The sequence below is a fragment of the Aulonocara stuartgranti genome (genome assembly GCF_965226115.1).
Source record: "Aulonocara stuartgranti genome assembly, chromosome: 9".
Classification (NCBI taxonomy): Eukaryota; Metazoa; Chordata; class Actinopteri; order Cichliformes; family Cichlidae; genus Aulonocara; species Aulonocara stuartgranti.
This window is the reverse complement of record NC_138960.1, coordinates 6,155,110-6,181,992: the sequence shown is the minus strand read 5'-3', so window position 1 is coordinate 6,181,992 and position 26,883 is coordinate 6,155,110. Positions and strand designations below refer to the sequence as shown.

The following is a 26,883-nucleotide window of genomic DNA, read 5'->3' as shown; positions in this document are numbered from 1 at the left end:
CGGGGTGGTCTGCATCTCCCCACCGCAGGGAAAAGGGTAACACCACCTGGGTCTGGGTGCAGTTTCCCCCTCCAGGGGCAAGGGTACCTAGACCCTTTTACGCTTGGGGAGTGTGATTGTGTGTACAGTGTCTCTTTATGTCTGTCTCCACGTTGGGTGAGTGTTGAGTAATTGCATATGAGAGCATGAGGGTGGGAATGGATGTTTGTATCTGTGTGTGCCTGTATGTCTGTCCATATGTCAGGTCGGGTATCAGACGCCACCTCTCTGGGGACATCTCAGGCCCTCCAAGGTATGGTGGCCTATCTCCCCCCACCACTTCCCCTGCCAGTGGCAGACGCCCTCAGACATCGGTGCGTTGGTGGTTCTTTGTGTCTGGGGGTGGGCGTCCAGGTACACACTGGCTCACTCCTTGGTGGCTGCTTATCGGGGCCTGGAGCCTGGGGCTCGATCGGGCTACTTCGGGGGTCGGGTGTGTGGGGATTATATCATTTTAATTTCATGTTTATTCATTCATATCCTTTCATTTGTTTATATGCTTTTATTAAGCTTTGAGTAGTGGCATTTGATTAAAGCATTTATTCAATATATACATATATAGTTTCAGTTAGATTCCTACACATATGAGAGTGGCCTCTATCTGGTTGTGAGCTTGAGTTGGCGAGGTGAGACAGAGTGCACTGAGGTGTCTCGACCTCAGTGCGAGACACACAGTTTGCCTGCACACACACACAGTGTACAGACTTGTTTCTAGGTAAGAGTTCAGACATATTTTGCTTGTAACTACATTTTGTGCCTGCAGAAGTGACAGTTTTTTGTAGGATGTGGTTTTGATGATCCAGAAATAAGCAGAGTAAGATCAACAGGAAGCATCTGGCGTCGAGACGGAGAAAATGTTCTTTTTGAATGTGTCAAAGGTTGTGGTTATTGTAACTTATGCGTGTCATGTATCTGCTTTGACACATGAAGGGGCGTAATAATACCCTGACGTATAAAACATTCTGAGTATGCTTTCTTTGGGGGATTTATGCTGAAGATTGTGATGGTGTATTTCCTCCACACGTGTGTTTAATAAAATCATTGTTTTGACGCACTTGGACTTGTGGTCGTTTGTCTCTCACCTCAATCACGAATCGGGACAGGTGCCCTCGGCCTCTCGGCCTGGGGCTCGGTCACTCTGGCACAGCTGGCTGCCGGCGGAGCTCCCGGGCACGTCACTGCAACCCCCCCGGCTTACGCTCCGCGGCTGCTAAGTGACCCCTCATCTGGGACTCTCCTCAGCTCTTTCTGGGATAGTGGCGCAGCTGCCCCTCTGTTGGTCTTCCTTGGTCTCGTGTTCTGGGGGCCTCCGGATGTCTGGAGTTTTGATCTCCTCCATACCTGCTTCATGCCCTGGTGGACGGGGCTATGGCTCCCCACACCCTCTAACAGATCATTACATGTAGGAACCTTTTAAAAACAAGCGTGTTCATGCTCACAGGTGTACACACAGGTGCTCACACACACAAACTACACCCTTTTTGGCTCCTACCTTAAAGCACACTGTGCTACTAACTAATAAATATCAAATAAACTATGACAATCAAGTGGACCAGTATAGCAAAAGGCCCACTTGGGAAAGTAAATCTGTTGGGCATTTGTCTTGGCCTTCAGACAATAATTCTGATTGCTACAGTGCCAGACAGGACATACAAAAAAAAAAAAAAAGCCAGATAGATACCCTGTCTCACCAGGTGCAGTCAGTTCTTGGGCACCTAGGACCCTGGGGCCATGTTCTCAGCTCGTGCCATGGTGGTGGTGGGGCTGGCTGCTCTCTTGTTAATTTGTGTATGCATACTTTCTTATATTTTTCCCGTTCCAGGTTTTGTTGTTTTATTTGTTTTGTTTTTGTTTTCTTATTTTGCAGGTGCAGCCAAAGAGATCCATTGCACATTTCTATTTCTACTCTTGTACACTATTTAATGATTTCTCTTTTTTCCCCCTACCTGCTCGTTTGGACATTGCTGTATTGGAAATGAATTGTAATAATGGACGTGACACAAATTTAACCTAATAAATAAACCAAAAAATTTAACACACGTGTAACACATAAACAAGAGGAGCCTATAGAGAATTAGAGCCTAATGAGAATAGAGCTCATCTTGGTAAAGCAAATGTTTTTTGGAACATCACATTCAGATTGCAAAAGCTGCCAGACAGGACAGGCTTAAAGAAAAATAAAGTTACAGAGGTCAAATAGTTGACAAGTTGTGTAACATTATCTTTTATCAAAATGAGATTCTTCCAAGTGCTGATTACTTAATAATAAATAAAGCTGTATGTGGGTAGAGTAGACAGAATGGCCATATTGTGGTTATAAAATAGGCGTTTCCCCTGCACTATTAGATACTGACTCTAGATGTCTCTCTAAGCCAAGTGATTCTTAAGGTTCTGCTTATTGTCTATTCCTCAGAAGTTAATCTAATTTGGTCTTCTTTCCTTTTCAGAAAGGCACATGACCATCCTGTGATTGCTGGCATTTTTTTCATCCTTTTATATATCCAAGTCACTGGAACTACAGGCAGTGGAATTCCAAACGACAACGACAAAATGCATTCAGTTTATTGGGTCATTGCAGTTCTCCTGGCAGTTGGCTCATCTGAGATTTGTTATGCAGGACCTCTCCATGCTCAGTGCAAAGTAGAATGGTATGATGTATTTTCTCTGTATACAATTTGTTTTTTTGTTGCTGTTGTTCTTCTAGCTTTGCCTTAAAATAATGTGATAAACATGTATCTGAAGTAATGCTTAGTAAATATTCTTTTATGCATCGTAATGTTAGTCTGCCTCTGCATGTAAACAGTACTTCGCCTTTCGTTTCTTTCTTTGTCGTCAATGCAATCTCAATAGAGGAAAGTATCTTCTATATCAATATGTAAACCTAAGACATGCAATAATTAATATGTGTATAAATATTATATTCTTCTATATGAAAGTATTAAAGCATATGTAATGGTTATTTTGTAATTGAAACAACTCTGTATGCTTTATAGAACAATAATGAGATCACATTTCTCGGTAGTAACAACTGAACTGGCCTGTAAAATCACTGAGCTGCCATCGAAATGTAATTTATTGTGTAAATTGGAAACTTTTTGAGCTTAGCCATAGTTTACTATAAACTGGATTGAGGCAATATTTTTCATAAAGAGCACTGGTCTCACCTTTCTGTCATTCTTAATTGGCTAAAAATGTCATAACACAAACTTGCAAACTTTTAAAATGCCTTAATTAAATGAAATACATGTAATCTTTCATCATATAAAGCTTCCTTGTGATATAAAAATATATGGTGTAAGATTTAATAATCAAAAAGAAGTAAATAGTGATAATTACCTTTTGTCAGCAGTAAAAAAAAAAAAAGCCCATCTTTTGTTTCTTACAATAGACAAATTCCAAATAGTCTCAAGTAACACTCACAACCAATCTCCACTAGATGGGACCATTTGTTATAGTATTCCAAGGTGATGCAACACTAGCAATTACTACACTAAAGTAGCTATGCTTGTTTTATGCCATGCAGGTACTTTGGGATACCATGTCAGGTAGTTTATGAATCCCTGGTTTCACAGATTAAGAAATGGGAAACCATGGCTAGCTGCACTATGGGAGGAGAAAAGTGCCTGTACAAGGTATGTGAAGTCACACCCATACACACATAATATTATATAATTGTATTATTGAGTTCTCTTTAACCTTAATTCTGTTCTGTAGAAACAATACATAGATTAACAAATTAATTAATTTCTGCCTCCAGTTGCACTCTGCCTCAGTTCACTTCATATCTGCCAAGCACACTACTCCCTTTAAGAAGAATGTGTATGACATTAACTTTCGATTGGTCTCCTTTCACTTCTACACTTGCTGTCATGTTTCGGTAGGTTATCTCTCTTCTCTAATTTACAGTATTATATGACAGGTTAAAGAAACAAAATTAGCAAACTGTCTATTGTCAATAATTTTGGTTTCTGTATATTTGGTTCACTGTACCATGCTCTCCCCTTTCTCTTCTGATGCATCCTTTCTTTTCTGTCTTCATTTTTATTTTTCTGTCTTTCTCACCACCTCACCTTCTGTTTATTTTTGTTATTGCTTACCTTTTGCATTTGTATGTTTTATTTAACAAATATGGCCTTTTTTTTTATTAATTAATTGATCTACTTAATTTCTAGGGCATGTCTATCTCTGAAACCTGGTATGCCATTAAAGACCATGGCACCAACTACTGCAACCTTTATAACCTGATTGAAGGTAAGGTTTGATAAAAATTGTGACATCCTTTTGCAATTCCTGGGCTTCACTGATAAGTTTGTCCTACAAGTGGTAACATGTTAAAGTAATTACATATTACTGGAGGCAATAAGGTAAGTAAGGTTTTATTAAATAATTAATCATCTAGAAAGCATCACTCCTTACTGTGTCATTTACATGGATATGAATGGATATTAATGGATTAATAAGCTCATATATAACATTGAATGAAAACCAAGTTTATAAAAAATATTACATCCACTACAAACAAGTTATTTAGGAGCTGTTAATGGGTCATAGTATCATTTTAAAAAGCCAAGGAAATCATTAGCAAAGTTCTTCTAGTCATTGCATTTATACATATAATGATTAAGATGAGCTTGTTGTTTGTGTGTTAAAAGATGTGTTATAATGTCTTATTTCATATTGTAATTAATTGTTATTTCTGCATTTACAAGTTGTTAGTTCAGTATTTTCTATGACCTCATCTAAAGTGATGACCATCTATACCAGGGGTCCCCAATCCCAGTCCACAAAGGCCAGTGACCCTGAAGATTTTAGGTCTCACCCTCGGTCAACTCACCTGAATCACATGATTAGCTCATTGCCAGGCCTCTGGAGAACTTCAAGACATGCTGAGAAGGTAATTTATCCATTTAAATCAACTGTGATCGGTCAAGGACACATCTAAAACCTGCAGGGACACCGGCCCCTGTGGACTGGGATTGGGGAGCCCTGATCTATACCTTATAAAGGATTTATAAATGAAAATGAAAGGACAGCAGAACTCAAGCAAGTCTCCAAAAAGTTGATTCTGCAATTTGCATATTAATGATCAAGGTACTACAGGCCTTTTGTGTTCTGTGTGCTCATACCTCTTTCTCTTCTCATTTGTTCAACAGGAAGTGGTCTAACTGAATCCAGGGATTATAAAGAGGTCACCAGTGACTTCCTGTGCACCCAGCGTTCCTCTGCTAATTGTACTGTCTACTGACTGAATATTTACAATAAACAGAGATCACCACTGTGAAGCAAGGAGAATCACCCAGTTTTGATCTTCTTAGTTATTGACAACAAAAAGAAGTCATTTGCAGATTGTATAAGAATCTATACAGTGTGCCCTTACCTGTTTGCTACTGTTGAAAAGGAGGATTTTCATTATCTGTAACTCTTATACAATTTATGTATAGCATGCATTTAGATGTTCAGTTTATTCAAGTATAGTTTTAATGGACCCTGTTCAAACATGAACAAAGGCTGGCCCCCGGTTAAATATTTTTTATTTAGCTTTTAATGCATATGACATGCTTCCAAATGTTTCAGAATGAAGTCTTGCTTTAGTAATAAAGGATTTATAGATAAAATAATAGTCAATGTAAAACAATACCTGAGATATCAGTCACACAAGTACAAATAAACAGTGGTTGGTGAGTTATCACATTTATTTATTTTATGTTTTATTTATTGCTGTCTGCTCAGCAACCAGCTGCAGCAGCCAGCTGGATACCCAGAGGTTTTACATACAACACCCTCGACTTCTCAGTGACCACCTTCAATCTCAAAGATCACTTAGAGTGGGTGGCAACCTGTCCCTCTTCCACTCTGTAACTGTAATCACTCTCAAACAGATTGACAGAGATTTGCAATTAATCACAAATTTGCAATTAATGTAATTATAAATGCAGATTCATTGCCAATATATTGTACACAAAGCTGACACAAAAATCTGACTGTGGCAATTTAAGGTCAGTTGTGTCATTTAAATTCTCCAATATGAATTTCTGCAATTCATATTGGAGAAAAAAACAGAGTCACGTTCACATTTACATACATTGCACACTAACAGTATCACAATTAATGTTTTGTGTTCTTCTATTATTTGCACAGTCCATCTGGAAACTTCACAGTGCTTCACCTGTTCCATAGTTTCTCTTGTATTAAATTCATTCATTCATTCATTAAATTCAACCTGCGCAGCCTTGCAAATTTTACCAGCCACGCTCATTGCAACATGACTGGGTTTAGTGGTCTGGAAAATAGTCCCTGGGGTCTGTTACTTTTAAAGGTTGGAGTAACCTGGAAGTGCTATCGATACCGATGTAAACTAATACTCTGTGAAGCAGTAAAGGTAAAAATCAAAGGGTTAAGAAGGTAATGTACACAATTTAGAGTTTTGAATGTGGGATAATTTCTCAAAGCAATTTTCCCAGGAACAAAGCAATAAATAAAAAGTAATAATTATGATAATAACAAATAATCACATCACTTGAATTATAATTATCTATTTAACCTACTCTATGGTATTGCTCACTTTGTTCTGATCTTTCAGAGGAGAGAGGTTGGAGAGAATAGGCATGCCTTGTCCCTTCTGTGTAGATATGACCCAATAAGACAGGATTCAAGTCCTTGGAAGTTGTAATCCAGTAGGAGACCATGGAATTCCGAATCCTCTTGAAATTATAATCTGACAGGGAAAAAAAAAAAAGGGGGGGGGGGAGTCAAAAATTATAAAATCAATTCTCTCTAGACATCCAGTCACCGTTGTTGATATTTAATCACCCAGTGTCCAGCCACAACTTATCATCCTGTCTCTCTGGACATTTCTTCCTGTTAAATGGGAGTTTTTCCTTCCCACTGTTGCCAAAGTGCTTGCTCATAGGGCGCGTCATATGATTGTTTGGTTTTTCTTTTTTTCTTTGTATTATTGTAGGATATTTAGCTTACAAAATAAATCACCTTGAGGCAACTGCTGTTGTGATTTGGTGCTATAGAAATAATATTTAATTGAATTGAGTTGAACTCCGGGCAGCACGGTGGTTAGCACTGTTGCCGCACAGCAAGAAGGTCCTGAGTTCAATTCCACCATCAGGCCAGGGTCTTTCTGTGTGGAGTTTGCATGTTCTCACCGTGTCTGCGTGGGTTCCCTCCGGGTACTCCGGCTTCCTCCCACCGTCCAAAGACATGCAGTTTGTGGGGATAGGTTAATTGGATAATCCAAATTGCCACTAGGTGTGAATGTGAGTATGAATGTCCTTGTGTGTTAGCCCTGCGACAGACTGGCAACCTGTCCAGGGTGTACCCCGCCTCTCGCCCTATGACAGCTGGGATTGGCTCCAGCACCCCCCGCGACCCTGAAAAGGATAAGCGGTAGCGAATGGATGGATGGATGGATGAGTTGAACTCCATACGAAGGAGACTAGAGGCCAAGCTCAAGACAGCACAAAGGGCTGGTGCAACACCACAGGCCAACTTCAAGCCAACAGTAAAAGTCACCGTCAAGTACAGGATCTAGCAAGAAGATGCTCTGTCCCCACTGTTCTGCATAGGCCTGAACCCCCTCAGTAGGCAAGGTAACATTGCAGACATCAAGGACAACGATACGTACCTGGGAATCATGAGGGGACCACTAGAAATGCCTCAACCACCAAGTCCTGCAGACTCAGTTGAATGGGAAGGACAAGATCTGGGCAATCGACACCTATACCCTGACAGTCATCAGATCTGCAGGCCAAAGGAATAGATAGAAGACACTGACATAAAAACAAGACAGTGCAGCCAGCATCAGTCCTTAGCCACCTTCCTTTCACCTAGCGTACAATGTCATAGTGAGATGCCATAACCAAATGGCTAGCATAGTATACTGGAACATTTGTGGTGAGTATGGCCTGGAAGAGAATGAGGATGACCGGGCTAACATCCTATGGGACTTCTAGGCACATGTGGACAAACTGTTGAAGGCTAAGTATGAAAAGCAGTTTATAGTTTTAAAACACAGAAAAGCTAATTATGTCAAAATTAATAACATTTGAGTGTCCAAATTCATGCACAAACTGAAGTCTTACAGTTTGATTTTAGATGCTAGTTATTTTATTCAAGTCTACATTGATTTTACTCAGTTTCATTGACTGTACTTTATTATAGCCCATAGTGAAATGCATTTTATTAATTTGTCTCATCTCAAAATACCAATTGGAGAAAATGTGAAACAAACTGCGGTGCAAGTCTCGGACGACAGTACGCCTAAAGCTGGGCAGACACTGTGCGATTTTTTCAGTCACGCGATTCAGCTTCTGCTCAAACTGCACGATTGACTCGCAGGGGTTAGAAGTTGGTAGGTCACGATGCAGAGTCTCACACTATACCGCCCGATGCTCTGATGCGACCTGAGCGCTCACACTGTGCCTCCATAAAATGAAGGTTATAACAGAAAATCTGTCGCTCGCTCTCTCTGTCTTTCACTCACACAGACACACCACCACCATCAACTTTGCTAAATTGCTAATGAAAAACATTAATCAGGCAGCTGTGATTGAGCAGCAGTGTAGATCCAACTATTTTCACGGTTGTTGTGGTCGTGATAATTTTGTGATGCCACATCGAAAAGGCTCGGATGAGCTTTCCAAAGTTCTACAAGTTGTGCCTCCATCGCTTGTGTCCAGATCACACGCTGCACAGCCGTGCTGCTCCATCTTTTTCACCGACGTTTACGTGTTTGCGCGTGAGCAGTGTGAGCGGCTCACGAGCGATTGATGATCGGGAGCTGGTCATGAGGTGTTAATCGCTTCTCGTTACCCCACGTATACTACACGATGCACGATGAAGGCCAAAATCGGGCCGATCACCAAATCGGTCGCACGACTCAAAAATCATCTCAAAATGGGCCAAAAATCGCACAGTGTAAGCCCAGCATTAGACCAGCAATGTTTGTTCCCCTCAGAGAAAAAAAAGGCTGCAAAAGTACAGGGAGGGATGGGAAAAGGAAAACACCTGGCTGGAAAAGTGCACGATAACACCTATAAAGCGCAGTGCACTGTGCGCCGGCGCACTTTTTCCATAGGCATGCTTCTAGTGGTGGGCACAAGAAGAACATGAGGGGCGTGAAAGCTCGGGGAACCCTTAACCAATTTTTTGTCCACCAGGCCACGGCAGAAGCAGATATGGTATGTAAACATTGGTTTGTTTTTTTAAACCCTCTGGTTAAGGTTAATATGGGCATGTGCAGTGAATATCAGCGCTATGTGGCCAGAAGTGTGATAATATAATTTATTTTGTGTAATAAACAACTGCAAGGATACATGAGTACAACAAATAGATCACTAATACATAAAAGTAATACATAGATTAATAATGATGATGAGTTATGATGCGTAATCATGGGAACAAGTGGGTTTACAAACAGGAGCAGCTTTAAGTTAAGCAGGACAGAGTTCTTTTAAAGAAAGATTTACTTATATTCTCAAAAGTTAAGCATGACAGGCTTCTGTTTAAGAAAGAGACCTGTTTTACTGTGTTAATGTTGTCATTTTGAGCTAAAAATAAATGGCTAAATGATAATTTGTTTCCCATATGGTCATATCACAAAGAATATGCATCTGCTTAAATCAAATTCAAGTCAAATGGTTAAAAAATAATTTCACACACAAAAAAAAGAGCTACAAAATTCACCACACTGGGAAGGGTGAACTGGGCTGCCCGGCCCTGGCCACGAGGTGTCCCTTATTTATTTTTCAGGGAGTTGGCAGCCCTACTTCAAAATGAGGGCTAATATTAACCAAAGTCACAATTCCTCTCTAGAACTGATGACATTTAAAAAATAAAAATCTATTACCAACCAAGTCGTCTTAAAGAAAAGACTAACGTTACTTTTGGGTAACAACTTATTTGATGAAAGTTTGACATTGTCTTCTGTCTTACTTGCCTGTTCTGGACCCTTGGTAAAAACAGGAGTTAAAAAAGAAAACAGCACACACCAATAGAGAGCCACATGGTGTGAATATAGCTGTTGATACTGCTCAGAGGTGAGGTGCAGTATGACGAGGGGCATCATTCTTTCTGACACTTAAACCAGTTTTCGCTCTTAAAAATGATGGTGAAGTGAGGAGGGAGTCACAGAGAGAAAATACACCCTCAGCTGCATGTGGATTGCAGGGCAGCTTTTATTAAGGGAGCAATATGCTCAGCTGGGCTTTGCCATCCATCACTACCCCCCATCCCCACTCCCACCCGTACCCCTTGCACCACACACACACACACCAAAGTCAAATGTTCTCCAACCATTCACCGTTGTGTATCTCTTCTTTCAGACTCCAACTGACTAGCAGGCACCTGTAATAACAAACATGGTATTTTAGCAAAATGTCCATAGAGTTGTAAAGTGCATAAATGAAATATGTATTCAGGCCTGTATTTATAAGTCCTATATTTGCATGCATCTAAATTAATATAAAACTAATAATAAACTTCAATTTAAAAAAAATGAAATCCTCCTGCAATAGTAGTAGTAAGATAATGTAATGACTGTTTCTAATTATATAGATCCCTTATATTTTTGCAAAAATAGCAGCATCTTTTAAGGTAAGTCTCAAACTGTTCACACCTCAGTTTGCACCGTTTTTCTCATTTTACTTTGCAAATAATTTCAAGGTTCACAAACCTGAAGCAGCTGCCTCGAGTGTCTAGGTCTAAGTTACCGGCTAGTGTTTTTCTGTCCCTGCCTGTGTTTTCCTGGATCCGATCCGGGGCGGAACACAGTCCACTCTCACCCATCCGCTGCTCGTCAGCAGCAATCAGCGTAGCTGCATTTAAGTCATGGCCATCTCTTCCTCACCGGTCTGTCAGGTACCTATGGTGACAACACAGCTTCATCGCTTTTTGATTTATTCTTCAACAATTGTGTCCTCTGGTTGTGCCTGCAGCTTCCATCACCTCCACTCTCATCATTGTCACTGTTTGCAGCCACGTGCCGGCTTCTCATTCACCTCCACCAAAAAGTACGGATTTCCCTCACTTCGCCTGCCTGCCCCCTGCTCGCCCCTGTTTCACCCCCATCTAAGGACAGGAAGGAAAACTCAACCATTCATCCGTCTCCCGCTCACTCTGGCTCCCGGGCCTTGTAATACAGTCCTGATCAAAAGTTTAAGACCACTTGAAAAATGGCAAAAAATCATATTTTGCATGGTTGGATCTTAACAAGGTTCAAAGTAATAGTAGTAGTAGAGCTTCAGCAACAAGAGGAAATGGGAGTCGGACAAAACATTTTTTGAGTATGGAATTTATTGGAAACAAAGCTTAAACTCAAAGAAGCTGTTTAACAGTTGATCAAAAGTTTAGGACCACACCCCCAAAAACCCCTTAAACCCCCCAAAACAGAAATCAAAGTCACAAACATGAACTCAGTAATGAGTAGCGTGGGTAGGTCTGAGCATTGAGTAGGTCAATGAGTAATGAATAGGTCTGAGCATTTTTGCAAAGAAAACTGCCCCTGCAACCTGTATAGGTGGAAGAAATTGGATATGGGTTAAAATATTAACTCATATGTCGGTAACATTATTGTAAACTATATTACATCCACATTTATTTAATAAGTTTTGGCAACTTACTGCAAATTGCACTGTATACAGTTTTATACGTCATGCCATAGTTTTTGCTCCACGTAAGCTGTTAGATTTATACAGAGAATGCCCAGCTGTAACCCAGCAATTTTCCAGCAGAAGAGTTTTATATCAAAAAAATATTATTCCTTAACTACCTTTTATTGATCTCACTTGCCATGTTGTTTCTGACAGAAAAACACATGTAAAAACCAACCACATCTAAAGGTTCAGGAATGACTCTTTTACCATAATGTAAGCAGTAACTGTACCCTGCTAACAAACAAAGCATATAATAATTAAGCATACCTGGTCATCATCAGGAGCTGAAACGGAACAAAAACAATCTCCTTTTTTGAACTGTCACCGACCCAAATGCACAGACAATACACACACTGGCTGGATCTGCTTAAAGTGAAGTGGACTGAAAGAGCTCAGTGCTAATTTCAGATGATGAACATAGCTAGTTCATAGCTAGCTGAACCCAGAGTGAACATGACTGTATGGCATTTCACAAGTCACGTCTCTCAAAATGTCTGTTAGTGGCAGTCTATAAAATGACATTTATATTCAGAAATCTTCTGCATACTGCAAAAGAGAGTTGCATGACAGAGATTAACTAATTGTCCAAAAACGTGCTTTCACTCTGGATTACTTTAAAAGGTTACAGTGATAAAGAAGAAATTTGTGTCTCATAACTAACTCCACTCATCAGACTTACATTGGAGTAGGTTTGACTTCAAAATAGCCTTGGCTTTCACAGATCATTTTTAATTGACAGTTTTCTGTCTGTCAGACATGTTTCATCCGCCCCTTTCTGTGTCCGCATGTGAATGTATTTCACTCCACCCTGATCTGTCCAATTTAAGGCTAGTTTGCATTCAACTTGCATTACTGCACATGTCAGTGTTGTTTATTCAAAAGTAGAATGCATAGCATTGTGATGTTTCAGTGTTATCGGTGCATGATTAAAAAAAAAAAAAACACTCATTCACTTTACCACTCCTCTCTTCCTTTTCTTGGTCATTTTCTTTCTTTCTTTCTTTCCTTTTTAGTAGCTCAGCCTCACTCTTCACATTCTCTGCTGTCCTTAGTTCAAAGGCTGCCAAATCCTTCCCAAACCAATTAGAGTGTATGTAAGGTCCTCAAGGGGGCCCTGTGGTGACAGAACAGGGTATAGAGTGGCAAGGGGTCTGAAGAGGCAATCACAGTCTGCACTGTTCAACAATATCACAAAGCAACAACAATAGCAGGCCATAAATCAGAACACTGAATAGACATTGACTTGTTGGATATGGGGAGACAGGAATAGTGTTTGGATGAAGAAGCAGGAAAGACAAAATCACCAAAAGTATACTCTACCAAATGTACACAAATATATATAGTATGTAATGAATGTAATCAGGCATTAAAACAATGTCACAAATGCAATCTCTGCAAATATCTGTCTAATATTTAGAAATATTAGAAATAAAAATGCATGTTTATAGTGTCTCATTCTAGAATATATCCAAAAACATTTTCTTAATTTATATGAAATGGACAGACCAGTTCGAGATCTTTTCTTAATTTTTACGTTGTTTTTGAGTAGACGTGCTATTAAAATGCTATGGAAACACTGGTGACTTATCACAACCAAGAACCCAGGTTTTTTGGTTTGTTTTTCACACTATTTTTTTATGTATATTTTTAAAGTAAAATGGTGGTAGGATGTGTTACATGGTACAAAAAAAAGTTCTACATGTGCTGTCTTTCTCAGTATATGTTATGGTCCTAGGTCATTGACCCAGCATTTTGAGTTTTGTTGTGGAGTCAAGATTCTTTCTTTTGCACAAGGGGTTGTATTTAAATTCAAGTTCTGTGCAGTTTAATCTTGAGTTTTGCTTTTTGTAATGAGTTTGTTATCTATATTTCTGATTCTAGTTTTGTCTCCAAGTTCCATCTCTGTGTCTTGTCTTCAGCGTATCCTGTGGAAGTTACTCTGTTGCATTTTGAGAGTCCTTTCTCTTGTGTGTGTTATGTTCAGTTTTGCCTCTCCTTTCTTGTTACTCCTGATTTCTCGATGCTGTGCTCCCAGCTGTCTCCACTTCTCTAATCACCATCTTGTGTGTATGTTCGTGTGTGTTCCTGACTCATGTTTTGTTAAGTTCGCAAGTCTTCAGCAAAAAAGCTGTTTTGACTTTTACCTCGTACGTTCGCAGTCCTGCACTTGGGTTCTACTTTGCCTGCCAGACCATAAAACCTGACAATATTAAGTAAATTATTTTTTAAAAATCATCTATGGATAGATGAAAGGTTTTTTTTTTTGTCTCTTTCCTTTTTTCTTTTTCATTGCTTTTTACGTGCCGCAGTACAGCAGGTGTATAGAAAGTCATCTGTAATATGATACTCTTAGTAAACACACAAAATACATATATACTACTGTTCTCAGCTATTCACACAGTATCATATCCTCGCCCTGGTTTGGGTTGCTTTGATTCATATAGCTGTCATAGTTTTCTAATTTTTTTGACCCAAAGAGCAGCCTGCAACCATTAGAAGACTTTAAAGGTTTATTTACAAGTGAGTGTTAAGCAGCAAGATCACCACTGATGAACGTCTTTAGAGGAGGAGACAGACTGTCAGGTATGGCTACTGCCACTATACTTGCTGCAATTAGCAAATAGTTGGGTTGCGGTCACGTGGTTCTGATGACGTGCGGAGGCAGCGCGATTTTTGAGTGGAGGGCGGAAGTAAACATGGAGGACACTGTGGAGAGTCAGGAGAGCAGCTATTGTGCAACTTTAGACCCCGTTTCTCAGGAGAGATATAAACAGATAGTTAAAAAATATATCGGACGTGATCCGTATTCTTTGAAAATGTCCGAATACACCACAGAAGTAAAGGATTTGCCTACTATCGAGGCTGTGGATATCACCAACTACTTGGTCCTCCAGACTTCTTACTACACTAGGCAGCAAATGAAAGCTTTCAAGAGTCTGGAGGCGTACAATTTTTTTGTCAGCGGGTGGGTCCACAACCTTGGAACAAAACGTCTCCGTGATGGATACAGTTTGGTGTTTGCAAGGGTGAGTGTTTGTTCTTATATTGCTTTATCTTAAACACGCTAACAGTTAGCGGTAGCGGCTTTAACGTCAACAAACATGCCACATCCTTAGGACTTCGTTAGAGTGACAGTTGTTTGTTTCAAGGTAAACCATTCTCAGCGGTCTAACGAGACACCTCTGAAGACTTGGGTAATTGCAAAGGAGGATGGAGAAGTGATTGCAGCTCATTGCAATTGTATGGCAGGGTTAGTAGCCTAATTAAGTAGGATGTTATTGCAATGAGAACACACACATACACACACACACACATATACGCATAGGGCACTGCTAGCATTTTGCAGGTGTACTTCAGTAGTAGTGGGGAGAGAGTGTTTTCTTTTAGCTAAGAATTCATCAGCTAAGAATTTGTGTTATTGCCTTAGATCCCTCATGACACTCAGATGCATTTTTCAGATAGAGGGTAGAACTATTCAGTCATGTCATCACTTAGATAATGATTTCTCTATAGGCTGTTGAGAAAGAGTTAATGAATAAACATGTTACTTCAAATAAAGTGCCATTGCACATTAGTATTAGTAAGCTATGCATCATCAAAATGTACTGTAAATATTGCATTTCATGTTAAAAAGATTATGTGCTCTATTTCCAGACTATCAGAATCATGCTCGCACGTTGGAGCTGTTCTTTTTGCAGTTGAAGCTGGGGTGAAAATGAGAGCGACATGCACATCAGAGCAGTGCAAGTGGCTGATGCCATCTCATGTTAAAAAGGTAAGCCAAAAAGCAAAATGTAGGATAAAGAATGTTATATTGGGACTTCATGTGATAGTAGGATAAAATATCTTCCCCTATACTGCTACCTTGTCGTGGTGGGGAAGCTTGAGTGCCTCAATGACCCTGTAGGCTATACCGGCGGGGGCTTCAAGCTCCTGGTAGATCTAATCAAGCCGGGCAGGTTGCAGGTGAGGGGTAATGGCATATTGTATAATACATCACTTTACTGTTTTACACATCCAATACTAAGTAATAATTTCCTTTTCATGTTTGGCATGTGTACTGTTTATAGTTATGGATGCAAACATGAAGCACAAGCCAGAGGAGCATATGAGAAGCTTATGAGCCAGGAGCATGCAGGCTTCTCATGTATGGACAGCGGTCTCTGGCTGAACCCCAAGTGGCCATACATGGGGTCCTCCCCTGATGGGATAGTCACTTGTGACTGTCATGGAACTGGCATCTGCGAGATTAAGGTATTGACTCTGTTGTAGTCAAGGCCATAGGTGTGACATCTTTCCATAAGAATCAGTGAACTGAGTAAAAATGCAGGAAATACCTTTTCTAATTTCTAATCTATTGTTCAATTAAGATGAGGCTTTATTGTCTGTGTCAAATAGACATTTGTTTTGGGCAATGAGAGATTATGATAACACAGACCACACCCATCATCTTTGCTTCTTCACTGTTTCATCAGATAAATCTTGATTGTTGTTCTCATCACTGTGATTTTAGTGCCCACACTCTCAGAAAGATGCGGTCAACCTGCGCATGCGTGCTGGGGAGAAGGGCTTCTGCCTCATCAGTGACGGGGATAATGTCAGACTGGACCCAACTCATGACTACTATTACCAAATTCAGGCACAGCTTCACATTGCAAATGCAGAGTACTGTGACTTTGTTGTGTGGAACCGCAATGACATATTTGTTGAAAGGATTTTGCCTGACCTTGAGTTTTGGGATGATGCGATTCCTAAAGTTGAGTGTTTTTTTAGAAACAGTATACTCCCAGAAATACTGGGACAGCAAGTTACAAACATACATGTGTAATGTGATAAAAGGACGACAACATAATGACATTTTGAATATTGTTATGACCTGATGGTAGTCATTATGAGTTCTGGCTATTGTATTTGCTCTGACGTAGCATTAGAGCACAAATTGTCATTTAATTTTATTGTACATTTAATTGTGTCATTTAAGTGTTGTGTAACACTACACAATGATTAAATGCTATTGAGGCAGCATAATAATACATTGGTGGTTTATTTACAAGATTAGACTTTTAAACAAATAAACAAAATAGATTGCAATCCATCTCACAGTATAATACTGTACAAACTGCCAGCACAATATGACAGTTGGAGAAAAATATTTCATTTGAAAACATTTACAGACTAATCAGGAGTCAGGACTTAGGTACTACTATTACTCTACCCTGTTCTACTTATCACCAGAGCCAAGCAGCAGATACTGGACACTACTCTTCCTCTCCACCCCCTTCTGTGAGCCGTGACAGTGACAAGACATTTAATTTTTTTTAACTGATTGATTACCACCCACCCCCCTTACTCCAGTGGGACAACAGACTCGGAGAGATTTGATAAGGCACAACAAATTACCCCAATCTTGTCGATCAATGCATGTGTCTCACCTGGCTTTGTGGACATGTTCTCTATTGGCATAGCCCTGCTCTGCAGAATTTGATATTTCCTCCTGACTAAACCTATGACTCGCTCAACATGGATACGCAAATTGGCTATTTTCCTTGTCTCTGCCACTTCATAGGCTGACAGCTGTTTTCTCCCTTTAGTGAATGCCGGTGTCTGTAGTGAAGCACAGTAAAACCCCACATTATCGCCAATATTGAACCCACGATCTGCAAGGACAATATCTCCAGGTAACAAGTTCTTTAGGAGGCCACTCTCTATTGTGATCTGCTTATCGCTAACTCTCCCTCCCCAGGCAGAAGATATGTAAGTGACGTAGCCTTGGGGGGCAACACCAATCAAAAATTTTACAGTGTGATGGTGCTTGTAGTTGGACCAAGTTTGAGCTTGTGCAAGAAGATTAGATGGTCTCTCAATAAAGACTTCAAAGCAATCAACAATCACAGCCACTTTACATCCAAATGCCTGTCTGAAACTCAGTGGCATCGTAGCTTGAAGAACATGTCGCTCTGGCCACTCAATTAGGAACTCTAACCTTTTATGAAGTATGTCAATTACTTTATGCCAAACTCTATAAGCAGTGGACAGAGAAATATTGAACCTGAAAGCTAAATCTTTCAGGGGCAGATTTAGTCTCAGCCTCACCAAAACTAGTATGAATTGTTCAAATTTGGACAACAAAGACATAGGTCCCGAGGTGATATAGGGCTCGCACAGTTCAAAAATCTGAATTAAAACTAAGAAGTTGGGGAGCCCTGTGTAGAACTTTGTCTTGTCTTAATTTTTTTCAAAAGCCTCCTGGCTGAACTGTGTGTCCAGAGCCTTGCTCCAAAGATCAACCAGCTCTGCTGTGTTCTGTCTCAAAACATCCTCCATCTTCTCGATGTCATCCATCGTCAGCTCTGTCTGGCATCCAGCATCCGCACAGCCTGCAATATAACAGTGGGGGAGCATAATCAGCATAATAGAGGCAACCTCAATTTTTACTCATTTTCACTGTAGGAGTTTTTTAGTGGGCTATTAGAATCTGGTGTAATGTGTTTAATTCACTATGTTAATTTAATGTAATTATTTTTTTTAATCAACAAAAAAACATGTTGCGTCTAAACAAAAAATATATTTATATGTTTCTCACCACAGAAACCTTACATTACGGATATCTTTACTTATCTGTGAAAGGAGACTGTCTGGAATCTGGCAATATAAGAACCATAGCAGTGTACAAAAACCTGTGGTGTGTGCCTGACGGTAATAAGTGCCACTTTTTCTTTTTTTCTGAATAAAATGGTATGGATTTACTCTGTGATTAAAAAATCACAAACATGTAATATGTAACTTGGACCATAATCATTACAGATAATGGCATCTTTTTCTCTTTGACATGATTCTTGTTTGTTTTACATCTCAGCACAATATCTTACCTGGATAAGTGAATGTCTCATTCACACTGAAGTCTTCTGGTTGTGGATTCTCAGCTGGAAGCTGCAGTTCGGGGTTCTCCACTGTCACTAGGCTCAAATCCGGGCTCTCAGCCGTCTGTTGCATATCCAAAATCGCCTCTGCACATCGATGCTGTTCTGCCTTAAGCTTCATTCTTTTCTCTCGTTTGAGAACTGATTCCGATCTGGGTTTTCGTTCGTAGCCGAGATTGACCGTCGGAGCCCAGTCCTCCGACTCTTCGTCATCCAAAGCACTTGGGCAGCCTATAGTCCCAATCAAGTCAATATTAGACTACTAACTTAAAAGCACTAAGTAAACGAGAATTTAACGACAACCTAATGCTAATAAGTTCGTTTGCAAACATAACATTACCTCTGACGAAGTGGTCGCTGCAGACACGGGCATTGGCAGACTCTGCTCCTCCCGACTGTAAACGTAAATTTAAAATCCATTTTTTCCTACGTTTTTCGGTTAGAATTTTCCATTTTTCTCCTCTTCGTTGGGCTATTTTTGGTACCCTAAAATACCGTTTATCAGTTTCTCTGGTCGACCTACTGGAGCATCCGTAAACACAACAGGACATAGGCATTTTGCGTACTGTCTGTCTGTGATTTTGCGCTTATCTTTTTCACTTCCGACCGCCAGTCAAATTTCGCGCTTTACGTCGACGTCACGTCTACGTCAAATGAAACCTAGCTATTGCAGCAATTTAAGGAGTTTTAAGTCTAAGGAGTCTAATCTGACCATCCCAACTCGAAAGAACAAAACACTGTCCCAATACCTGGCAGTAGTACGTTGTTTTTCAATTTGTTTTTTTTTTTTTTTTGTTTGTTTGTTTTTTCAATTTGATTGTATTTGTAGCCAGTCTGGCAGAGCCAATAGTGATGGGTCGGTCGCGAACGAAATGGCTCTTAGAGCCGGTTCTTTGACGTGAACGACGCGAGCCGGCTCCTTATCGCGAGCCGTTTTTTTTTTCTTTCTTTCTCTCACCCTCTCTCTCGTACGGAGCCCCGCAGGGGACATGGGAGAAAAAAAAATTAAGACGGACTTTTGCGAGATCTCGCAAAACTTTTAGCTGCATTCTTCGGACGCTGGCTCGAAGCCGACCAGGAGGTTGAGGCACGATGTGCCGGGAAAGTGGTGTTCCTCCCGGCTGTAGTAGGTCTCGACCTCGAATGCGGCTAAAACTTTTGCGAGATCTCGCAAAAGTTTTGCGAGATCCCAAGTTTGTTTTGTTTTATAACATGTATTTGAATAATATATTAATGCTTGTGTATAAATACACAAACAATACACATATGCTTTCATGCTTTCAATTGTGTAATTTAGGTGATCTAGGTAGCTCTGTTTTGGAAGTTCAGTTTATGCTAGAAATGTGTTTTGGAGTTTGTATGTGCTTTTTGGAGTTTGTACGTGTTTTGTCTCTAGGGGCCACTGCATATATTTATGTATAAACATATATAAATAAAACCACTTTTTTTTACATTAGTAATTCCTTTTGTGCATAATTTTATATTATTGTTAATAATAAATTAATTAAAACAACAAAACAACCTGAAGAGCCGGTTCGGAGCTGAAAGAGCCGGCTCTTTTTAGTGAGCCGAACCAAAAGAGCCGGTTCTCTAAAAAGAGCCGGAAATCCCATCACTAAGAGCCAACTGAATAAATTGGGAAAACAATAAAATAATTTTTGTGTAATTCCTTCATTTTATGGGAATTACTGTTTCTTGTTTACTTCTAAAACTAAAGCCTCTTTTGTGCAAGGCCAATAAAGATATTCTTAATCCTGGCAAGAGGGCCACACAGCTTCTCCAGTGATGATGGAAAAGAAACCTGCAACTATCACATTCTCCTTAAATGCTTCCCTTGCTTCTTAGATAGGTGATAGTCCGATTTTGTTGGAAACATCATCTATTACAATTAGTGTAGATTTCACATGCCAGTTTATCCAACACTAATTCCCCCAGCAGCTTAAACACAGTTACATGCACTTACACATATAACTGCATACAACAGTGGCAACTGTCTATGAGTACCTCCAGAAAGATAGCATCTATATTTGAGGATGACAAACTAGACAAAAATCTGAACTTTGGGTAAAATGGATTAGTTGCTGACCAGAGTAAAAAATATTCATGACTGGCACAGACAAAAGTGGAAATTTTATGGTTGTGATTTAGGGTTTTTTGCTTTCGCTGGCACTAGATACCTCACAGTCACTCCTGTATAACTGCGAGTTACCCAGAAGTGGCATTCTTCATTGGAATGAAGGAAAGCACTCGTTTGTCAGAAGTTCTTTAGTTGGTGTTAAGCAGTGGAACTGGATGCAGCCTCTCTGTTGTTCTGCTCTGGTCCATCACTCAACCTTCAACAACCTCATTAAATCTGACAGAACATGAGCTCAGCCTGTGAGGGCAGGAAGAGAAGGACTGGATCATGAGATATATAAATAAAGTTTGACAATGACCCAGTAACCTCCTCTGCGTTCATAGCAGCAGACTGATTGCCATGGATTTTTTTGCATTCCTAAATGATAGTGTTCCACTAGGCACTAAAATTTCTCAATATCTCATTTGCTTGTTCTTTTTACCTTTTATTTTACATATGTGTATAATTCTGCTAATACAAAAGGTCTCCTTCATCAGTCCTTGTAACTGATTATTTTGAGAGGAATGTTGTTTTTTTTCTGTTTGCTTGTTTGTTAAACCACTTAACACTGACCCATGAGCCATTCAAGCATAAAAAGGCACTAAACTGAATGACTAAAACAGTGCTGAGTCTATAAAGTTGCTAAACAATCAGCTTAGTAATTAACCCGTTTTAAATTGTATCTTTAGGCACTTTGTGACTTGCAGCCTGTCAGAAAAAAAAGTTTTTCTTTAGCCTTGTTGGCTAACCAGAAACAACAGAGGATTCCGACACAATCCTACAATACCGTGGAGTGATGACGGAACCTCTGCTCTTCCTTTTGGCCTAAACACCAAGGCCAACTATAATGATAATCACCATGCAGGAAAAAGCAATTCAGTGGACATGAATGAGTGAATGAATGCTATTTAGCAGCTCTATCTTAGACAAAGTTGACCTCAGCTAGGTTAACAGCAATATCACTTACATAGTAGTGATGGGTCGTTCGCAAACAAAATGGCTCTTAGAGCCGGTTCTTTGAAGTGAACGACGCAAGCCGACTCCTTATCGCGAGCCGTCACGTGTTTTTTTTTCTTTCTTTCTCTCACCCTCTCTCTCGCACTTTTTTTCCCGCTTCACTCTGCACGCCAGCCTTGTGCTTTATGCCGGGCAGAGGGGGGAGGGGCGGTAGTTACACTTAGTAGCACACGAACAGAGCCAGAGGGAGAGAGAGAGAAAGAGAGCCAGGGACTACAACGTCACATTAGAAATGTATAGTAATCATCCACAACTATTTTCGGTTGCAGATGATAAAGGATTTAGAAAGTTTATTCATGCGGGCCCATATGACAGAGAATGTGCATCTTCTTTGTGTTTTCATATTATAATTTATATTTAATTGTGTTGTGATTTGCAGTGTTTTGTGTTGTTTTCACTTTAAATTTGTAAAAGGAAAAAGCTGAAAATTTAAATAGTATGTATTATATGATTTATTTATTACATTTTATGTGTAGTGAATAATTAAAAGTATATTTATGGTGGCCCCTAGAGACAAAGCACATACAAACTTCAAATCACGTACAAACTCTGAAGCATGTACAAACTCCAAAACACGTAAAAACACGTACAAACTCAAAAACACGTAAAAACATGTACAAACTCCGAAGCACGTACAAACTCTGAAGCACGTAAAAACTCAGAAGCACGTAAAAACTCCGAAGCACATTAAAACTCAAAACACGTACAAAAGACAACAGAAGTGCTCCAGGATGCTGGGCGCAGTGTTGAGCTTTTGTTATCTTGTGGCTACACAAGCCAGCAAGTTCCAACGACCAGATTTGGTGTGTGGTAGTAACAGGTAAATGAACTTTTTTTTAAATTATTTGAATAGTGCCGGTGTATAAATACACAAACAATACACACATGTGTAATTTAAGTGATCTAGTAGCTCTGCTTTGGAAGTTCAGTTCATGCTAGAAATGTGTTTTGGAGTTGGTACATGTTTTGTCTCTAAGGGGCCACCGCATATATTTATATATAAATATATATAAATAAAACCACTTTTTTTGCGTTAGTAATTCCTTTTGTGCATAATTTTATATTATTGTTAATAATAAATTAATTAAAGCAACAAAACAACCTGAAGAGCCGGTTCGGAGCCGAAAGAGCCGGCTTTTTTTAGTGAGCCGAACCGAAAGAGCCGGATCTCTAAAAAGAGCCGGAAATCCCATCACTATTACATAGGTTAATGTTGGATAGTGACTTATTTACGATATGGCTTGGGTTTTCCCCCTCCGTTTGTTTTTATTATTTTTTTAAGCAGTTCATGGACATTTAATGAACATTTAAGTGTTATTATATTAACATTAACCTCTCACACTAACCTGCTCACCTGATGAAGATCCTGGTCCTCGCTCAGCTTTGGCGCCTGGTGAGCTCATCACTGGACCTACTTCAGTTTGCCTACCAGCCTGGCATTGGAGCGGATGATGCCATCTTTCACCTCGTGCATCGTTCCCTCGCTCACCTGGAGACTGCTGGGAGCACTGTGAGAATTATGTTCTTTGATTTCTCCAGTGCCTTTAATCCTTGAGCATCCCTCAAAATTTACACCCATCCTTTGCCCTTCGTACCCAAAATGGTCCCCTGACAAAAGGTGATATAGGAATATCATATACGAATTTTTTTTCTGATTTTTTTCACATCAGATCTTTTAAACAACTTCAGACCTAACCACAGATATAAAGTTTTTCATTATTTTTTAAATATTTTTTAGGTTTTTATGGCTTTATTGTCATAAAAAACCCTGTTTTTTGGGGGTGAAAAACCCACAATATGCAATATTTTCAAAAAATGACTTGCAAATGGAAGTATTTGGCATGAAGTTATTACAGCCTTGAATAGGCAAATAATTCATAACAACATTGATTTGGATGCATTATTATTTTTGGAGTAATAAGAGTTTTTCAAATTTACACCCATCTGTTGCCCTTCGTACCCAAAATGGTCCCCTGACAAAAGGTGATATAGCAATATCATATATGAATTTTTTTTCTGATTTTTTTCACATCAGATCTTTTAAACAACTTCAGACCTAACCACAGATATAAAGTTTTTCATTATTTTTTAAATATTTTTTAGGTTTTTATGGCTTTATTGTCATAAAAAACCCTGTTTTTTGGGGGTGAAAAACCCACAATATGCAATATTTTCAAAAAATGACTTGCAAATGGAAGTATTTGGCATGAAGTTATTACAGCCTTGAATAGGCAAATAATTCATAACAACATTGATTTGGATGCATTATTATTTTTGGAACAATGAAAATTTATTGTAAAAACAAACTGAACTAAGCCTAACAAACAAAACAACAAACTGAACAAAGATGTTATTTACATCTTGTAACATGAACCGCAAAGGATTTTGGAATGCACTTTGCAGACCGGTTCACCACATTTGCAGCAGCTCATTCGAATTCTCCTGCGTCTTTTGCACGATGTGCACTGGTTTCGTGTCATGGAACGCTGCTCCTCCTCCTCCTCCTCCTGCTCCTGCTGCTCCTGCTGCCCCTGCTGCTCCTGTTGCTTCTCTTTCCCCTGGGCCTGTAAGACCAGGCTGGCTGCAAATGGTGTTCTGGGTAGCCGTGTTCTCGTCATCATTGTTGGGGTGATAAGGGCTCTGCCAACCTCGTCAATGAACAGACGCCGCCTGTAGCGCTTTCCTCTGTTCCACTCTGGTTCCACAGCGGTGAAGAGGATGAAAGCATTGTAGAGGCTAACATCGATCATGTGGTAGAGCAGACACATGGGCCACCTACGTGTCTGCCGACGGCAGGAGTAGGTGCCACAAACCTGCAAAACAAAAAGAAATTATCAGATGATATGTACAGATTTATCCAACCATAAGCAAGAGCTTCTTTCTGCCTGTGGGCATCAAACTAGACCCCCCCCCCCCCATAACTATCAAAACTATCATAGTCTAAAATTATCATCTCATATCAAAACTGTCATAGTCACATTATCTGACTTTATCAGTTATAACAATGAGAAACAGTAAACAATTTGGCATGAATGAATGACTTATAATTGTGCTTACCTGGTCCAGATGGTCCACAGCCCCTTTGCATTTGTTGTAGTCCAGGATGATCTGGGGCTTTTTCTTTCCAAAGTCCTGGACTTGAGGCTCCCTGTGCCTGGTGCTCAGCACAACAACATTTTTCCTTTTTTTGGGGACGTAAGATACGACAGCCCTGTTGCGGCTAAAGGCAAAGAGAAAGGACAGAACTTCTCTCTGTCGAATGTTCAGCAGCTGTGGGGGCAGCTCAGGTTTGTTCAACCGCAGCGTGCCCACCAGGGCCATCCTCCTCTTCCTCAGTTCCTCTGCAAGAGGAAATGAAGTGAAAAAATTGTCTGTGGTGACTGTGTGGCCCTGCAGCCCCTCTGTCAATTCAAGCACCACCCGCATGCCTTGGTTGATCTCTCTGCTCGCTGATGGAGACTTTCCTGTGTACACTTGAAGCCTCCAGGCATAGGAGGTCTGCACATCGCAGAGGGCCCAGATCTTTAGCCCATATTTAGCCGGTTTGGAGGGCATATACTGCTTGAATGAACAGCGGCCCTTAAAAGGGACCAGCTGTTCATCTACACATATATCCCTCCCTGGGTTAAAAAATGTGGGCAGGCGGTCGCTCCATTTGGTCCATAAATCCTTTATGGGAGTTAGCTTGTCCCCCCTGTAGCGACCTGGGCGAGAAAGTCGACCATCGAATCTGATTGCCAGATTAATTTGTGCAAATCTTTTCCTTGACATGGTGGCAGGAAAAAGAACACGCCCTGTCTCCCCATCCCACAGGCTTGTTGTTGTTTCATGTTGCGACCTGTACAGGCCAGCCAGGATCAGAAGCCCCATGTAGGCCCGCAGCTCCTCCTCATCTGTGTCTTTCCAGTCTTTCACCGACCTCTTGCCCTGCAGGTTTGTAAAATGCAGGATTAACTGCATAATGTCCTCCGCAAAAAAAAGACTGAACGTGCTCACAGGGCTACTGATCCTTGCAATAGCATAGTGGGTTGGTCCTGGGGTCAAAATGGGAGGAGGAAAAAATGGCAGGACCTCTTCATGGGTGGGTTGCCACATGATTTCTCCATTTCTAGAGTTCCACTGATGGTCAGCCTCCAGTCCTGTCTCTTCTTCCTCCTCCTCCTCAGACAAGCTGCAAAGCTCCTCTGTGCCTGGCAAATATTCCTCCCCTTCTTCGCTGCCAGAAATATCTCCACTGCCTGTGCTATCTTTTTCGCTTTCTGAAGAGTGCAAAACTGCAGCAACAGCCTCCTCTAAACTCAGTGTGCGCTTCATGGTGTCTGTGCAGAAATGACCACTCAGACCAGGCTGCAAAGTATTCTCATAGACTTCAAAGGTGCACCTGCATAAACATACTATACCATGCATCCAATAAGAGAGAGGAGGCTCTCTCGTTCAAAAAAAAACATAAACACAGCCCCTTTGGCCTTTGATAATCTCTCTCCCTCTCTCTCTCTCACTCACTCACACACACACACTCACACATGCACACACACAGACACACACAATACCATTTTATGGTGGTTAGATGTTTTATTGTCATGCATTTTGCAAGGTAAGATAACCATGTCCTGCATTCAAAACCACTGAAAATGTCTATGGTGGTGCTGTGCCTAATATTGTGCTCATTGGATCCAAAACATATTTTTCCTTTATTTTGAAGGCAGAGGCTTAGATCCATTAGGTATTCACGAGAAAAAAATTATCACATGTCAGGATTACAGTATATCGAAAATATGTGATTATAATGGGAGTCAATGGGGCCCAAAATGGTACAAGGGCAAAGGGAGGGGGTAAATATGTGAATCTCCTTTACTATACACCACACCATAGAGGGGATCATTGAATTTTAAAAATAATCCTAAAATTCACATCCTGGGCAAGTATCATGCAACTGGTCTTTTAAAATGACTACCTGATGATTACCTGGATCTTTGTTTAAAAATGTCTTTCAGTCTATTGGTCCCCGTGTGCTCACAATTATTAATACCTCACTGGTTTCTGGTCAGGTCCCTGTTTATTGTAAGAATGCTGTTATTCACCCACTGTTAAAAAAAAACCTAAGCTTGATGGTTCTCTTCTTAGTAGC

General features: G+C 40.2%; 3 protein-coding genes and 1 long non-coding RNA gene across 16 annotated transcripts in view; 2 read left to right on the top strand and 2 right to left on the bottom strand.

Moving 5' to 3' along the window:
* The first annotated feature begins 2,497 nt into the window (after nucleotides 1-2,497).
* On the top strand, nucleotides 2,498-5,734 carry LOC309713924 (uncharacterized protein). Of its 2 annotated transcripts, none has more exons than XM_082545855.1 (5): nucleotides 2,498-2,687; nucleotides 3,612-3,671; nucleotides 3,797-3,916; nucleotides 4,212-4,290; nucleotides 5,193-5,734. In XM_082545855.1, exons 1-5 carry the CDS (start codon nucleotides 2,685-2,687, stop codon nucleotides 5,282-5,284), a joined length of 354 nt encoding a protein of 117 aa, XP_082401981.1. In that variant the 5' UTR covers nucleotides 2,498-2,684; the 3' UTR covers nucleotides 5,285-5,734. The 2 variants fall into 2 exon arrangements, with proteins under 2 accessions (XP_082401981.1, XP_082401980.1); XM_082545854.1 differs by having other exon boundaries at nucleotides 3,563-3,671.
* Nucleotides 5,735-5,760: 26 nt separating this feature from the next.
* On the bottom strand, nucleotides 5,761-26,599 carry LOC309713917 (piggyBac transposable element-derived protein 4-like). Of its 10 annotated transcripts, none has more exons than XM_082545841.1 (6): nucleotides 24,813-26,599; nucleotides 23,102-24,568; nucleotides 9,989-10,912; nucleotides 7,676-7,791; nucleotides 7,197-7,421; nucleotides 5,761-6,754 (listed from the first exon to the last, which is right to left on the bottom strand). In XM_082545841.1, the coding sequence occupies exons 1-2, from the start codon at nucleotides 26,160-26,162 to the stop codon at nucleotides 24,110-24,112; spliced, it is 1,809 nt and encodes a 602-aa protein (XP_082401967.1). In that variant the 5' UTR covers nucleotides 26,163-26,599; the 3' UTR covers nucleotides 5,761-6,754; nucleotides 7,197-7,421; nucleotides 7,676-7,791; nucleotides 9,989-10,912; nucleotides 23,102-24,109. The 10 variants fall into 10 exon arrangements, 6 of the variants coding, with proteins under 6 accessions (XP_082401967.1, XP_082401970.1, XP_082401969.1 ...); XM_082545844.1 differs by lacking the exon at nucleotides 7,197-7,421 and having other exon boundaries at nucleotides 9,989-10,395; nucleotides 10,724-10,912; XM_082545843.1 differs by lacking the exon at nucleotides 7,197-7,421 and having other exon boundaries at nucleotides 10,324-10,395; nucleotides 10,724-10,912.
* Nucleotides 14,199-16,642, top strand: LOC309713926. Of its 2 annotated transcripts, XR_014278747.1 has the most exons (4): nucleotides 14,218-14,952; nucleotides 15,357-15,477; nucleotides 15,773-15,956; nucleotides 16,216-16,642. It is a non-coding gene; the product is annotated as an uncharacterized lncRNA (long non-coding RNA). The 2 variants fall into 2 exon arrangements; XR_014278746.1 differs by having other exon boundaries at nucleotides 14,199-14,952; nucleotides 15,357-15,956.
* The window catches only part of LOC309713922 (uncharacterized protein), a 253,893-nt gene continuing 243,737 nt past the window's right edge, over nucleotides 16,728-26,883 (bottom strand). The window contains exons 1-3 of one of the 2 annotated variants that reach the window (XM_082545852.1): nucleotides 18,963-19,778; nucleotides 18,572-18,853; nucleotides 16,728-18,079 (exon numbers count right to left, since the gene is read on the bottom strand). In XM_082545852.1, the coding sequence (XP_082401978.1) occupies nucleotides 17,928-18,079; nucleotides 18,572-18,853; nucleotides 18,963-19,179 (651 nt within the window). In that variant the 5' untranslated portion in view covers nucleotides 19,180-19,778 and the 3' untranslated portion in view covers nucleotides 16,728-17,927. Of the gene's footprint in view, nucleotides 18,080-18,571; nucleotides 18,854-18,962; nucleotides 19,779-26,883 lie in introns of those variants that run through there. The other variant, XR_014278745.1, reaches the window with a different exon arrangement.